The sequence below is a fragment of the Bos mutus genome, chromosome 17 (genome assembly GCF_027580195.1).
Source record: "Bos mutus isolate GX-2022 chromosome 17, NWIPB_WYAK_1.1, whole genome shotgun sequence".
NCBI lineage: Eukaryota > Metazoa > Chordata > Mammalia > Artiodactyla > Bovidae > Bos > Bos mutus.
Genome location: NC_091633.1, coordinates 30,542,480 through 30,556,644, shown reverse-complemented (window position 1 = coordinate 30,556,644; position 14,165 = coordinate 30,542,480). Strand labels below are relative to the sequence as shown.

Below are 14,165 nucleotides of genomic sequence, written 5' to 3'. Positions count from 1 at the left end.
GCATGAGGTGGCCAAAGTACTGGAGTTTCAGCTTTAGCATCATTCCTTCCAAAGAAATCCCAGGGCTGATCTCTTTCAGAATGGACTGGTTGGGTCTCTTATTATTAGAAGTGAGAAAAAGCTCCACCCATCAACAGAAAATTGGATTAAAGATTTACTGAGCATGGCCATGCCCATCAGAATAAGATCTAGTTTCCCCCTCAGTCAGTCTCACGCATCAGGAAGCTTCCATAAGCCTCTTATCCTATTCCATCAGAGGGCAGACAGACTGAAACCAAAATCTCAGAAAACTAACTAATCTAATCACATGGACCACAGCCTTGACTAACTCAATGAAACTATGAGCCATGCCGTGTAGGGCCACCCAAGACAGACGGGTCATGGTGGAGAGTTCTGACAAAATGTGGTCCACCAGAGAAGGGAATGGTAAACCACTTCAGCATTCCTGCCTTCAGAACCCCATGAACAGTATGAAAAGGCAAAAAGATAGGACATTGAAAGATGAACTCCCCAGGTCGGTAGGTGCCCAATATGCTACTAGAGATCAGTGGAGAAATAACTCCAGAAAGAATGAAGGGATGGAGCCAAAGCAAAAACAACACCCAGTCGTGGATGTGACTGGTGATGGAAGCAAGGTCTGATGCTGTAAAGAGCAATATTGCATAGGAATCTGGAAAATTAGGTCCATGAATCAAGACAAATTGGAAGTGGTCCAAAAGGAGATGGTAAGAGTGAACATCAACATTTTAGGAATCAGCAAACTAAAATGGACTGGAATGGAAGAGAAAGAGCAAGACCATCCCCAAGAAAAAGAAATGCAAAAAAGAAAAATGGCTGTCTGAGGAGGCCTTACAAAATACCTTTGAAAAGAAAAGAAGCAAAAAGCAAAGGAGCAAAGGAAAGATATACCCATTTGATGCAGAGTTTCAAAGAAAAGCAAGGAGAGGTAAGAAAGCCTTCCACAGTGATCAACGAAAAGAAATAGAGGAAAACAATAGAATGGGAAAGACTAGAGATCTCTTCAAGAAAATTAGAGATACCAAGGGAACATTTCATGCAAAGATGGGCTCAATAAAGGACAGAAATGGTATGGCCCTAACAGAAGCAGAAAATATTAAGAAAAGGTGGAAAGAATACACAGAAGAACTATACAAAAAAGATCTTCAGACCCAGATAATCATGATGGTGTGATCACTCACCTAGAGCCAGTCATCCTGGAATGCAAGGTCAAGTGGGCCTTAGGAAGTATCACTATGAACAAAGCTAGTGGAGGTGATGGAATTCCAGTTGAACTATTTCAAATCCTAAAAGATGATGCTGTGAAAGTGTTGTACTCAATATGCCAGCAAATTTGGAAAACTCAGCAGTGGTCACAGGACTGGAAAAGGTCAGTTTTCATTCCAATCCCAAAGAAAGGCAATGCCAAAGAATGTTCAAACTACCACACAATTGCACTCATCTCACACGCTAGTAAAGTAAGCTCAAAATTCTCCAAGCCAGGCTTCAACAGCACATGAACCGTGAACTTCCAGATGTTCAAGCTAGATTTAGAAAAGGCAGAAGAACCAGAGATCAAATTGCCAACATCCGCAGGATCATCGAAAAAACAAGACAGTTCCAGAAAAACATCTATTTCTTCTTTATTGACTATGTGAAAGCCTTTGACTATGTGGATCACAACAAACTGGAAAATTCTTCAAGAGATGGGGCTACGAGACCACCTGACCTGCCTCCTGAGAAATCTGTATGCAGGTCAAGAAGCAACAGTTAGAACTGGACATGGAACAATACACTGTTTCCAAATTAGCAAGGGAGTACCTCAAGGCTGTATATTGTCACCCTGGTTATTTAACTTATACGCAGAGTACATCATGAGAAATGCTGGACTGGATGAAGCACAAGCTGGAATCAAGACTGCCAGGAGAAGTATCAAAAATCTCAGATATACAGATGACACCATCCCATAAGGATGGCAGAAAGGGTAGAGGAAATAAATAGTCTCTTGATGAAAGTGAAAGAGGAGAGTGAGAAAGTTGGCTTACAGCTCAACATTCAGAAAACGAAAATCAGGGCATCTGTCCCATCACTTCATAGCAAATAGACGGGGAAATAGTTGAAACAGTGACAGACTTTATTTTTCTTTTGGCTCCAAAATCACTGCAGATGATGACTGCAGCCATAAAATTAAAAGACACTTGCTCCTTGGAAGGAAACTTATGACCAACCTAGACAGCATATTAAAACTCAGAGACATCACTTTGCCAACAAAGGTCCAACTAGTCAAAGCTATAGTTTTTCCAGTAGTCATGTATGGATGTGAGTGTTGGACTATAAAGAAAGGTGCTCCTGCTGCTGCTGCTGCTAAGTCACTTCAGTCGTGTCCGACTCTGTGAGACCCCATAGACAGCAGCCCACCAGGCTCCCCCATCCCTGGGATTCTCCAGGCAAGAACACTGGAGCGGGTTGCCATTTCTTTCTCCAATGCATGAAAGTGAAAAGTGAAAGTGAAGTCGCTCAGTCATGTCCGACTCTTCGCAATCCCATGGACCACAGCCTACCAGGCTCCTCTGTCCATGGGTTTTTCCAGGCAAGAGTCCTGGAGTGGGGTGCCATTGCCTTCTCCTAAAGAAAGCTGAGCACAGAAGAACTGATGCTTTTGAACTCTGTTCTTGGAGAAGACTATTTGAGAATCCCTTGTACAGCAAGGAGATCCAACCAGTGCATCCTAAATGAAATCAGACCCAAATATTCATTGGAAGGACTGATGCTGAAACTGAAACTCCAATACTTTGGCCACCTGATGTGAAGAACTGACTCATCTAAAAAGACCCTGATGCTGGGAAAGATTGAAGGCAGGAGAAGGGGAAAACAGAGGATGAGTTGGTTGGATGGCATCATCAACTCAATGGACATGAGTTTGAGTAAGCTCCGGGAGTTGGTGATGGACAGGGAAGCCTGGCCTGCTTCAGTCCATGGGGTCGCAGAGTCGGACACGACTGAGCGACGGAACTGCACTGAATGATCCGTCATAATGATTGGTATTCCAAAAGTATATACACTAAAAGCCATTTTATTACCTCCTCTAACTGCTGTGGAGGGTTTCCTTGGTGGCTCAGAGAGTAAAGAATCTGCCTGCCAATGCAGGAGACATGGGTTGGACTCATGAGTCAGCAAGATCCCCTGGAGAAGGAAATGGCAACCTACTCCAGTATTCTTGCCTGGGAAATCTCATGGACTGGAATTTCCCATGGAAAATCCCAGAGGAGCCTGGCAGGCTATAGTCCATGGGGTCACAAAAGAGTCAGACACAACTTAGCCACTTAAACAACATTACTATTGTGTCTTATCAAATCATCAAAAACTGCATCTTTAATCCTCAGTATCTCAAACATGCATTCGTGGTATTATGATAAAATACCATGTCCTAAACTTATATTTAAGAGTCAGATAACAGTGCCGATGTATCTTGTATAAGCCTGTTATTAAAGCCATGTTATCTTATTTTGGTCAGTGATCATGACATGAAAATTTTGAAGATGAATTTTTTAATTTTTCACTTGTTTAATCCATATAAAACTATAATATCATTGTACAGGTATTTACTGTGTGCTAGGCATATTTGATCTAAGTGCTTTACAAAAGATCCTTGTATATGCTTCCTATTACTGGGAAATACAATGTAAGCCTGTTTTCCTTTTTGTCTGGCATTCAGGGAACTAAAAGCTAAGCCCTAGAGCCCAGCAGTCCCCAACCTTTTTGGCATCAGGAACTGGTTTCCTAGAAGAGAATTTTTCCATGAATGTGGTGGGGAGCGGGGTGGTTCAGGTGTAAGGTGAGCAATGGGGAGCGGCAGATAAAGCTTCACTCGCCCCCCACCAGCTGCTCACCTTCTGCTTTGTGGCCCATTTTCTAACAAGTACTGGTACCGGTTCCTAGCCTGGGGATTTGGGGATCCCTGTTATAGCCAATTGAATTAATGCATAGCTCACTTCCTGATATGAGTATCATTGTATGGCTCCTGAACATTTAGTACTATTTCAATTACTTCATCGTATTTTTATTATTATTAGATACCATAAATCACCTCTAGAAACAGGGCTGGATAAAAATGAGTAACTGTTGAGACATTGCCACATACTGAGAAGAGTCTTTCAGCATTATTTCGGCATGGCTCCCAGGCAACTTTGCCAGTGTAGCTGCTAATATCAGGATGCTGGTTCCCTCTTTAATGAGTTACATGAATCACTGACATGTCCTCACAAAATGCAGTTGTTTCAACCTTTTAAAAATTGTGCTTTGTTCTCAAAAAGCGAAACACAGAAGTACCATATGATCCCGCAATTCCACTCTTAGGCACGTGCCCCTAAAAATTAAAAGAAGAGACTACAACTGATATTTGTACACCCTTTTTCATAGCAGTGTCATTTACAATACTGAAAAGGTGAAACAATGCACGTGTCATCAACAGATGAATGGACACACCAAGTGTTGCATATACATACACATCATGGATTATTACTCTGCCATAAAAAGGAAAGAAATTGGGGTACATGTTACAACATGAATGAACCTTGAAAACATGACCCCCTAAAAATCAGGACTAAGGAAGAATTTGCCCAGTATTACTACTTAGAGCAGGGATACAGGGGCAAAGCAAACCCTGGGGAAGAAAAGCATTTAAAGGGCTGGCTAGAAGTCTGAGAAAAGGTAGAAAACCCTGGGAATTAGATTTCACCAAACTAGAGTCAAAAGCTTTAAGATGGTCAACAGAGCAAACACCATCAAAGGTCAAATACAATCAAACTGAATACTTTCAGCAAATGAGGAAGCCATTGACAATTTCAGCAAAAACCCTCATGGAAGGACAGAGAGCCTGGCGGGCTACAGTCTATGGAATCGCAAAGAGTCAGACACGACTGAGTGACTAAACACAGCACAGCAGAGTGGCATACAACAAAAGCAAGATGACAGAGGGTTAAGAGGTGCATGAAGACTCCTATCTATAAGATGGAGATAAAATAACACACCCACAACACAGGGTTTTTATAAGGAATAAATGAGAAAACATACGTAAAGTACATGAACTTCACCTGACTGTATTATGTGCTAAGCAAGCATTTTGTTTTATTGGGACATACTCATTATGTTGCTATTCTTTTATAATGTTGGTAATAGTGGTTAATAGGCTTTTTGCTTCAAAAAAAAAATCCTGCCTATACTGTAATTCATTGGGTTTGCTCTGTACTGTGCCAACTGACCTACAATTGTACTAAATAGTAACCCCTTTCTAAGGTCACAAATCTTGAAACTGCGCCTTCAGCATCTACTGAAATTCTTGCTTCTAGCTGCACTGGGATAAGCTCAAAACACTATTAGTTTGGGATCTCTACTATAATCCTGTATCAAATTTTATTTCTTAATAGAACTCCAGAGTTGTTTTAGAATGAGCATCACTGAAAAACTGGAAATCAGTTACTTCATTGTATTATTCTTGGTCATTACAATTTATTATCTCATTATGAAAGTCCTTCCAAGATGCTTTTCCATTAGCTATGTAGCTACATATTATTATAGTGAATACAAGTTGTTGCAAGTTTATATAAGGAGTGTTTAAAGTTTTTACAATTTAAATTAATAGCTTTGGCTCCACATTCATTAGAAGATAAAAGCTTATTAGTTAGTATGCTTTGGTTCATTTTTTTATGAGCATTTCTAAATAATTGCTAGTTACTGGCATTTCAAATGCTCTACATTAAGATAACTAATTTGGAAACCTATTTATTTTCATTTTCAATTACTCAATCACTATAATTACAACTCTATCATATTATTTTGCAATGAAGAAATTCCCATCAGAAACAGACTTCTTTTATCACTGGAAAATTACTTAATTGTTTTGAAAGAACTTGGTGACAAAAACTATCATTGTTCATCACAAATAGCACACGAACAGTCATGATCTGGAACATGGATGTTCTCCAAGATTTTCAGTACCAATTAACACCCAAATTAAGCTACTTCTCAAGGCAATAAAAATTTCACAAGAAGACATTAAAACTAGTTTGTTTCATTAATGATATTTTAGTTTTAAGAACTGTTTTATATCTTGTGTTATCATTAGGATAGCTAGCACGGTTACTTGTAATTTTTACCTAACACTTATATATGCAATTTTTACTCTTTTATTTTCTTTATGATAAAAAATGGCATTCATGGAAACAAAGAAGATCAAATCTCATGGTATCCAGCAGGATTACATTTAAAATTCTGGCAACAGAGCTTGTTTTTCAACCAAGCCTGGTTTGAAAAGGATTTAAATTTAATCCTTAGTGAGGTTAGACGTTTCATGCAAGAACTACAAGCTAACCAAACGTCAGTAAAAATTCTTAGGTTACACTTTATTTTTCTCAATATGACATTTTAAAAGTTTTATTAAATACTGTTCTGTAACAGCATATGACTATCTAAATTTTTCTAGATCTATGCCAATATTCTATTTTGATTGGGGGTGCCTGCTATGTGGTGCAATGCAGCCACCCTAACTATAACCTCCGTAAGTCTTGCAATCTGCCAGATCAGATACACAGAAAATTCTCAATATATTTCTGTTAAATACAGTAGTGAAGAAGTAATTTTCATGACATTTTGACAGATTAGGAGATTGGTCCAGCATTATTTACACCACTTATGTAATGGTGCAAATTTTCTATATCAGTTGATAGTGACAAATTACAAGAAGGGAAAATAAAACTGGGGTGTTTCTCATCCTTCCTGATTGTCTAAGACCGGTGACTTTTGCACAACACTGGGTTAGTAGTGCTTACCCTCCATGCAGCCAAAAATCCACATGTAACTTTATTGTTAGCCCTCTGTATCCATGGATTAAGCCAACCAATGAACCATAGCTCATACAGTACTATAGTACACAGACAGTATTATGGTGAAAATGGTAGAAGCAGACCCACGCAGTTCAAACTCGTGTTGTTCAAGAGCCAACTGTATAATGCTATGACTTATGATGTCGAATCACCAAAGCTTCTGAACAAAACAGCTAGAAGAAATAGATTAAAAAGGATTTACCTTCATTTTGAGGTAAATCCACTAAAAAGTAACTGACAAGGAAAAGAGACAGGTATACAGTATATATTAACTAATAAAAGCATAGCTTCTCTTTCTGGTTATGTCCTTTTGATGATTAACTTGAGTGAGTGAGACTTTTAGTAATTAATCACTGCACAAAAAATGACTGGCTATTTTTGCATTTCCATATATGGAAACAGTAATGTACATAATCAGATAGCCCTCTAGCAGCATTTGGGAGAAAGTCATATGTAATCAGATAATTCTCCAAGAGAATTTGGGAGAAAAAAATTATTAACTAGTGTCCACCAGCATGTGTATCAGTTCCTGAATGCTGCTAAAACTATTGCCAACAGTCAGTGGCTTAAAGCAAGACTGATCTTGACCTTCTAGGTCTGGAGTTCAGAACATCAGAATCAGAGTCACTGAGCTGAGGTCCAGGCTGGTTCCCTCTGGAGGTCTGAGTAGCCAGTCTGATCCCTTGCTTTGCCCAGCATGGCCGGGTTGTCTGCATCCCTTCACCTGCATCCTCTTCATGTCACTTCTACTGCATTGGTTACATCACATCTCCTGTTACTGACTCTACCCTCCTGTCTCCTCTCCTAAGGACTCTGGTGATTACACTGGGCCCACTTGATGATCAGGATAATCTGCATTGCAAGACTTTTAATTTAATCACAGATGCAAAGTCTCTTCCACTGTGTAAAATAACATATTCACGGGTCCAAAGATTAGGATAAGTTCCTCTTTAGGGGACAACTATCTAGCCCAGCACAAGGCACAAACCCTGAAGACGAATAGCAAGGGAAGAAATTAAATATTTTAAGATTTGAGTATCTAAGATGCAAAGTAGACAAAAAAAAAAATGGGGCAAGCATGTCAATATTATCCTATAATAAATGAAACAATGTTGGAAAGTTAATAACAAAAGCAATAAAATGTATAGAATAGTAAACTAAGAAAGTTTTAAGAAAAGAAATTTAGATTTACATAGAGAAGAAAATATATAAAATAAAATTTTTTAAAAACAACAAAGATAAGTAATTTCCAAGAACCAGAATTAAGCTCTTTTAGCTGATCCCAAATATGAGTTTTTTTCTTGACAGGTACAACTGTGTTGCCCAAACAGAGCTGAAGCCTACTATTAAAACACATAAAAAACTCATGCAGCAGAAAGGCATAGAAAGTTTGGCAGGATCACAGATTGTAGTGTAACAATAATTCGATGTAATTACAAAGCATGTCTACACTGAAGAAAATGGATTGTATAAACAGGCTTTATTTCCATGAAAGAGTTCTTATGTATTTCTGACAAGGCAAAATATGTATATAGACTGTTATAATATATCATAATATTTAATTGTATCCCATGAATGCAAAAGTTTACATTTTCTATTATAAAAACCCACAGATTTCAGTCAAAGGTAGGAATCGAATGGAGAAATCAACAAATATTTTAAGCATAACCATACAGCAGATGCCACTTCACCTCTGCTGCTGCTGCTGCTAAGTCGCTTCAGTCGTGTCCGACTCTGTGCGACCCCATAGACAGCAGCCCACCAGGCTCCCCCGTCCCTGGGATTCTCCAGGCAAGAACACTGGAGTGGGTTGCCATTTCCTTCTCCAATGCATGAAAGTGAAAAGTGAAAGTGAAGTCGCTCAGTCGTGTCTGACTCTAAGCGACCTCATGGACTGCAGCCTACCAGGCTCTTCCGTCCATGGGATTTTCCAGGCAAGAGTACTGGAGTGGGGTGCCATTGCCTTCTCCACACTTCACCTCTAACAAATCTATATTCTCACTGATTTGAGGGTCTTAGTTCAGTTGTTACCAGCAGTAGCATACAAACTGATATAATAAATGACTGTCATAACAACTTCAAAAGAGGATGATTACATTTGATGATTTTGGTGAAAGTGAAAGTGAAACCGCTCAGTCAAGTCCAACTCTGCGATCCCATGGACTGTAGCCTACCAGGCTCCTCAGTCCATGCGATTTTCCAGGCAAGAGTACTGGAGTAGGTTGCCATTTCCTTCTCCAGGGGATCTTCCCAACCCAAGGATCGAACCCGGGTCTCCCGCACTGCAGGCAGACGCTTTACGGTCTGAGCCACCAGGGAATTACAGCATTAATAATGAGACCTTACAGAAATGGAAGGCAGCAGAATGCAGATGAACATACAGACATGAGAAATAGGAACCATAAAGCTAAAAACTGAGATGCGAAAAGCTGAAGGAGCACATAGCCCTGGAGGTTGGAGAGTTTCAGGAATATTTATATGGCTGTGATTTTTCTTCTACTACACAGTTACAGATTGTGAATAAATGTAAGATTGCTTTCTGTTTAGCCATTGACATTTAGCATCTGAATTAAAAGACAAATAAGCAGGAAGGAATGTTTTACAAACAGAATTGGCTAAAATATCCTTATAATGTTAAAACTCATCGCTTCAATGGATTCTTTGTTAGATAATGAACTTTATACACTGGGGAAAAGGGCTGCCTCCTTCCTTCAAAAGTTGCTCCACCTCTGTCTGCAGCTCTTAATGCCGCATCCACCACCAGGCTCTGGAGTTAAAGTAAAAAGACCTAAGTGCAGAGGAAAGCTCTGGCCAATATTGAAACTTCCAAATTTTAGGACTTCCTTTATTTCAGCAGACCTTTGTAGGGAAATTTCTAAGGGGATATTAATAAACAAAACCTCAACTGTACAACAGAGTTACTAACAAAAGGTTCATTTTCTTTAGGATGAGATTCTACTGTAAAATATGACATTAACTTGCAGATGCATCACAACCCTACAGTCAACGTCCCTTTAGGGTTTCGATGCCAGAAAAAATATTGTTCCTTAATTTCTGTAATTTTTTCACTCATTTTAGGGTGTAACACATCAAGTACACAAAAGATTCAAGCACAAGCCTCTCTGATATCACACTGTTCAGCGTACTATTTCCATGAACATATATTCTGTATTTAGACAAATCTAAGTCTCTCTACTTTTCCAGCCTCTTGTTCTGGGGGTATCATTTGCTTATTTTCTTTTTTTTTTTTTTTTTTAAGAAATATGTTCCTTGGCTATTACCAAAAAAAGACGAGATCTAACAGAACTTTGTAAATCAACTATATGACAATAATTTTTTTTTAATGACAAGCAGTAACAAATTCTGTTTAGAATGTGAAGAGATTGTACACTATTAGTGGAAATTCAAACCAGTAAAGCTACTATGGAAAACAGTATGGAGATTCTTCAAGAAACTAAAAATAGAACTATCATAAGATCCAGCAATCCCACTTCTGGGTATATGCCCAAAGGAAACACGACATCTAGAAGAGATGCTTGCATTTTCATGCTCACTGCAGTATTATTTGCAACAGCTAGAGTATGGAAACAACCTAGGCACCCATCAATGAATGAATGGATGAGGAAAATGTGGTACACACACACACACACACACACATACATACATATAAAGTAGAATATTATTCAGCCTTAAGAAAAGAAGGAAAATACTATCATTTACAACAACATGGATGAACCTGAAGAGCATCATGCTAAGTAAAATAAACCAGACAGAGAAAGACAAATACGCCATGGTATCACTTATATGTCGAATCTTAAAAAAAAAAAAAGAGTCAAATCCATAGAAATGGAGAGTTGAAAAGTGATTGCCAAGAATTTGGAGTATGGGAAAGAGGGAGAGGTTGGTAAAAGGTGTAAACGTATGGTTATAAGATGAATAAGGTTTGAGGATCTAGGGTGTAACATGGTGACCATAGTTGTAACACTACTGTGTACTTGAAATTTGCTAAGAGGACAGAACTTAAATGTTCTTATAAAAGAAAAAATATATATACATGAGATGATGGATGTGTTAATTATCATGATGGGGGAAATCCTTTCACAGTGTAGAAACATATCAAATCATCACACACGTTTTAACTTACAATTTCACCTGTCAGTTATACCTCAGCAAAGCTGAAAAGTTAATAAGCCCACTCTTTGTGACTGGAAGGAAAAAGAAAGACCCACTTATAATATAACTGCTCTCCACACCTGTGTATCCTCTTACCCTCCTGAGTCATTGCTACTATTTCCGATTGGTATTTGTAACAAGTCATGAAGAACAAGCTTTGTCTTAGACACATTTCTCCCCTTAGAAGACACATAGTGTTATCTCTATACAGATAATACCTTGTACCTTTCTTAACTATTACACAACAAGGTATTAAAGAGTTTGTTTTTTGGAAAAAGTGAGAAAATCTATAAAATATCACAGCCCTGAAAGAGACATCTGTAAAAACTGTCTTAGAAGTATGAAATAAACATTGCCAAAACAAAAAATAATTATTACAATAAAGTAGACTATTTAAGTCTATTTGATGAGCATGGTTTCAATTCTGAACCTTTAGGCTATATCAGCACAACACAAAGGGAAAGATAGGTTATTTCATCAAAAGAAATAGCAAATATAAATAATTTGGCTCCTCTGCATAAAGGTCTCTAAATGGACAAAACTAACACTCTACTGTAATAGCATTCTTTACTCTGTTATTTAATCTATAAATTCAACATGGGCTTCCCAGGTGGCGCTAGTAGAAAGAACCCACCTGCCAATGCAGTAGATGTAAGAGACTCGGGTTCAATTCCTGGGTCGGGAAGATCCCCTGGAGGAGGGCATGGACAGAGGAGCCTGGTGGGCTGCAGTCCATGGAGTTGCAAAGAGTTGGACACGACTGAAGCAACTTAGCACATACGCATGCACACATTCAACATGAGTCTATTTTTAAAGTTTGCTCTGCCAATACTTTTATGGTGACCTGGGCTCACTTTTTGCTGGCCAAAGCAGAATGTATTAATTTATTTAATCAATATTAGTTAATAATGTGACATCATTTATGGGCTCACTCATTGAGGACCTACTGTCTTCTGTATTTTATGGAAACTGAAGAAGCAGAATGCACTGTTTTTGACTTTGAGAGATTAATAACTCCATCAGAGAACAAAATTAAAACACACAAAAAGAGTTGAATTACAGTCAAGAAGTGATCAGTTTAACAAACAAACAATGATAGAGATGAAAGACGTGGATGGAAAAGGGGGCAGAGAGTGAGTGAGTGCAGCTCAGAGTCAGAGGCTCTGCTCAGACAAGAGATGGAGGTCAGAGGTAAGAGTGCAGGCTGAAAACCGATGGAATCCGGCCGCAGCAATCGGTGCTCGGGGTTCGCTATTGTGAAGAGTGAGCAGAAGGATGAGACAAGATCATATTGAGAAACCATGCACTATTTTATTATGATCCTCAAATAACCTATGAGAAAGTTCCTACCCCTTTTCTGTCAGCCCTTTACCTCAGGTATTTTCAGCTTGATACAGTCAATGATGGACTGATGGGACCAAAAGAAGTACAGTGTCTGTTAACTGGAAGGCATTCAATATTTATTAAAGAATAGATACATTAATGGTACTTAATGAGCTAGGACACATGTGTTGCTCTTGTGCAAATGAGAAAAAAAAAAAAACTGTATTAGTTGTGCTAAAATGCAGGATAGTACTGGGGATGTTTCCAACAGGATGTAACACCTCAATCACGGTGTTTTAGGGGTAGTATAGTGGTCTCATGAAAGATAAAACAGGGTACAGCGAAAAGCACAGATACCAAATAAATTTCCCAGACGTGTCACCTTGAGAAAATTACATTTCTCACTCTTCTTGTCGGAATTGCTTAAACTAGTCATATTTTCAAATGATGAATGCAACTCTTGTCTCCTCAGTGATACATACTTGTCTGTACATTGTTTAAGAGCTTTCTTGATCTATAATATACTAGATATACAGCCATTTAGGTTAACTAAAAGTCACTGGAGTGAATTTTGGACTTGATTTCAAAATAACTAATTATTCAAACTACACACTCTCTAAAAAAAATTAAGTATTCAGAGTTAAAGACATGCTTCTATGAAAAATAAATAACATTCTCATCACAATATATTTTACCATGATATTAATTAATATAAAAATGTGTCATAATTTAAATATAACACACAATTTTATAACATGCTATGATGCTCCTAGGAATATAGGAATACATTCTTTTTCTGGTCTGAGATATTCCCTGAAAAGCTACACTGTGTTGTAATCATTACTATTAAGCTTTTAATCCACACCTTATATTATTACTTAAGAAACATATAAGTATCTCAAAAAATGATGCTCAAAATAAAACTTTTAAGCCTTCTTCCTCCCACCTGAAATACCATTTCAGCATGTGGTTTTTCAGAAAGGGTATAATATTAATATTTTAAAACATTAATAAGCAAGTGGACTTTCCTGAATGTCTTTGAGAAGCTGAAGGGTAACTGAACCACACGTCACTCAAGGAATCCACAAATCATCCTTCACAGGCTTCTTTGTCCCTAACACCCAACTCTCGCCGGTCAGCAGCCCCACCCCAAGCCTCTCTTTCCTTTTCTTCCTGGGCCTTTCCTTGTTCTTTGTTTATATAACATAAACGTTTTAGGGAGCTCTGTTGCTCTACTTTAGGAAAATTAAATTTGCTTTTTACAATTCTCTGCTTCACACATCCCAAAATTAGTACAAGAGAGAAAACAAAGATTATCCTCAGGAGACTAGAAGAAAAAACAAAAGAAGACTATGAACACAAAAAGTTTTGAATGCTCATACACATAAGTGTATTAGGAAATAATGTTGCACCAGAATATTAATTGCACAAATCCCTTTCCCAGGTGGCATCCACTTAGTTGTTCAGAGTGAAATGTTAATTCTCCCAATTCTGTAAGTTTCAATGCAGTATAAAGACTAAATGTGAACTGCAAAAATACAAAGGCATTGAAATCACTAATTCAGCAAAACCCTGAAATTTGAATATTTATACTAGGAGAGAGCATGCATTTTTTTTTTCCTGAGAATTACTCCTTATTTTTCAGTTATAATTTCTTCTAATATTTTCCACTTAAACTATTCACAACTAAAAATATTAAATGAATTTTAATCTTACCATTGTTGTCTCTTGAATAGATCCAAAACTGTTGATAAAAATGTTGACTACTACATCAACAGGAATGCCTGTCAA

At 38.0% G+C, this 14,165-nt stretch overlaps 1 protein-coding gene across 2 annotated transcripts in view; it reads right to left on the bottom strand.

The window, feature by feature from the left end:
- The window catches only part of GLRB (glycine receptor beta), an 89,525-nt gene that overhangs the window by 33,674 nt on the left and 41,686 nt on the right, over nucleotides 1–14,165 (bottom strand). For both annotated transcript variants that reach the window (XM_070385605.1, XM_070385606.1), the window contains one exon: nucleotides 14,091–14,158. In XM_070385605.1, the coding sequence (XP_070241706.1) occupies nucleotides 14,091–14,158 (68 nt within the window). The remainder of the gene's footprint in view (nucleotides 1–14,090; nucleotides 14,159–14,165) is intronic.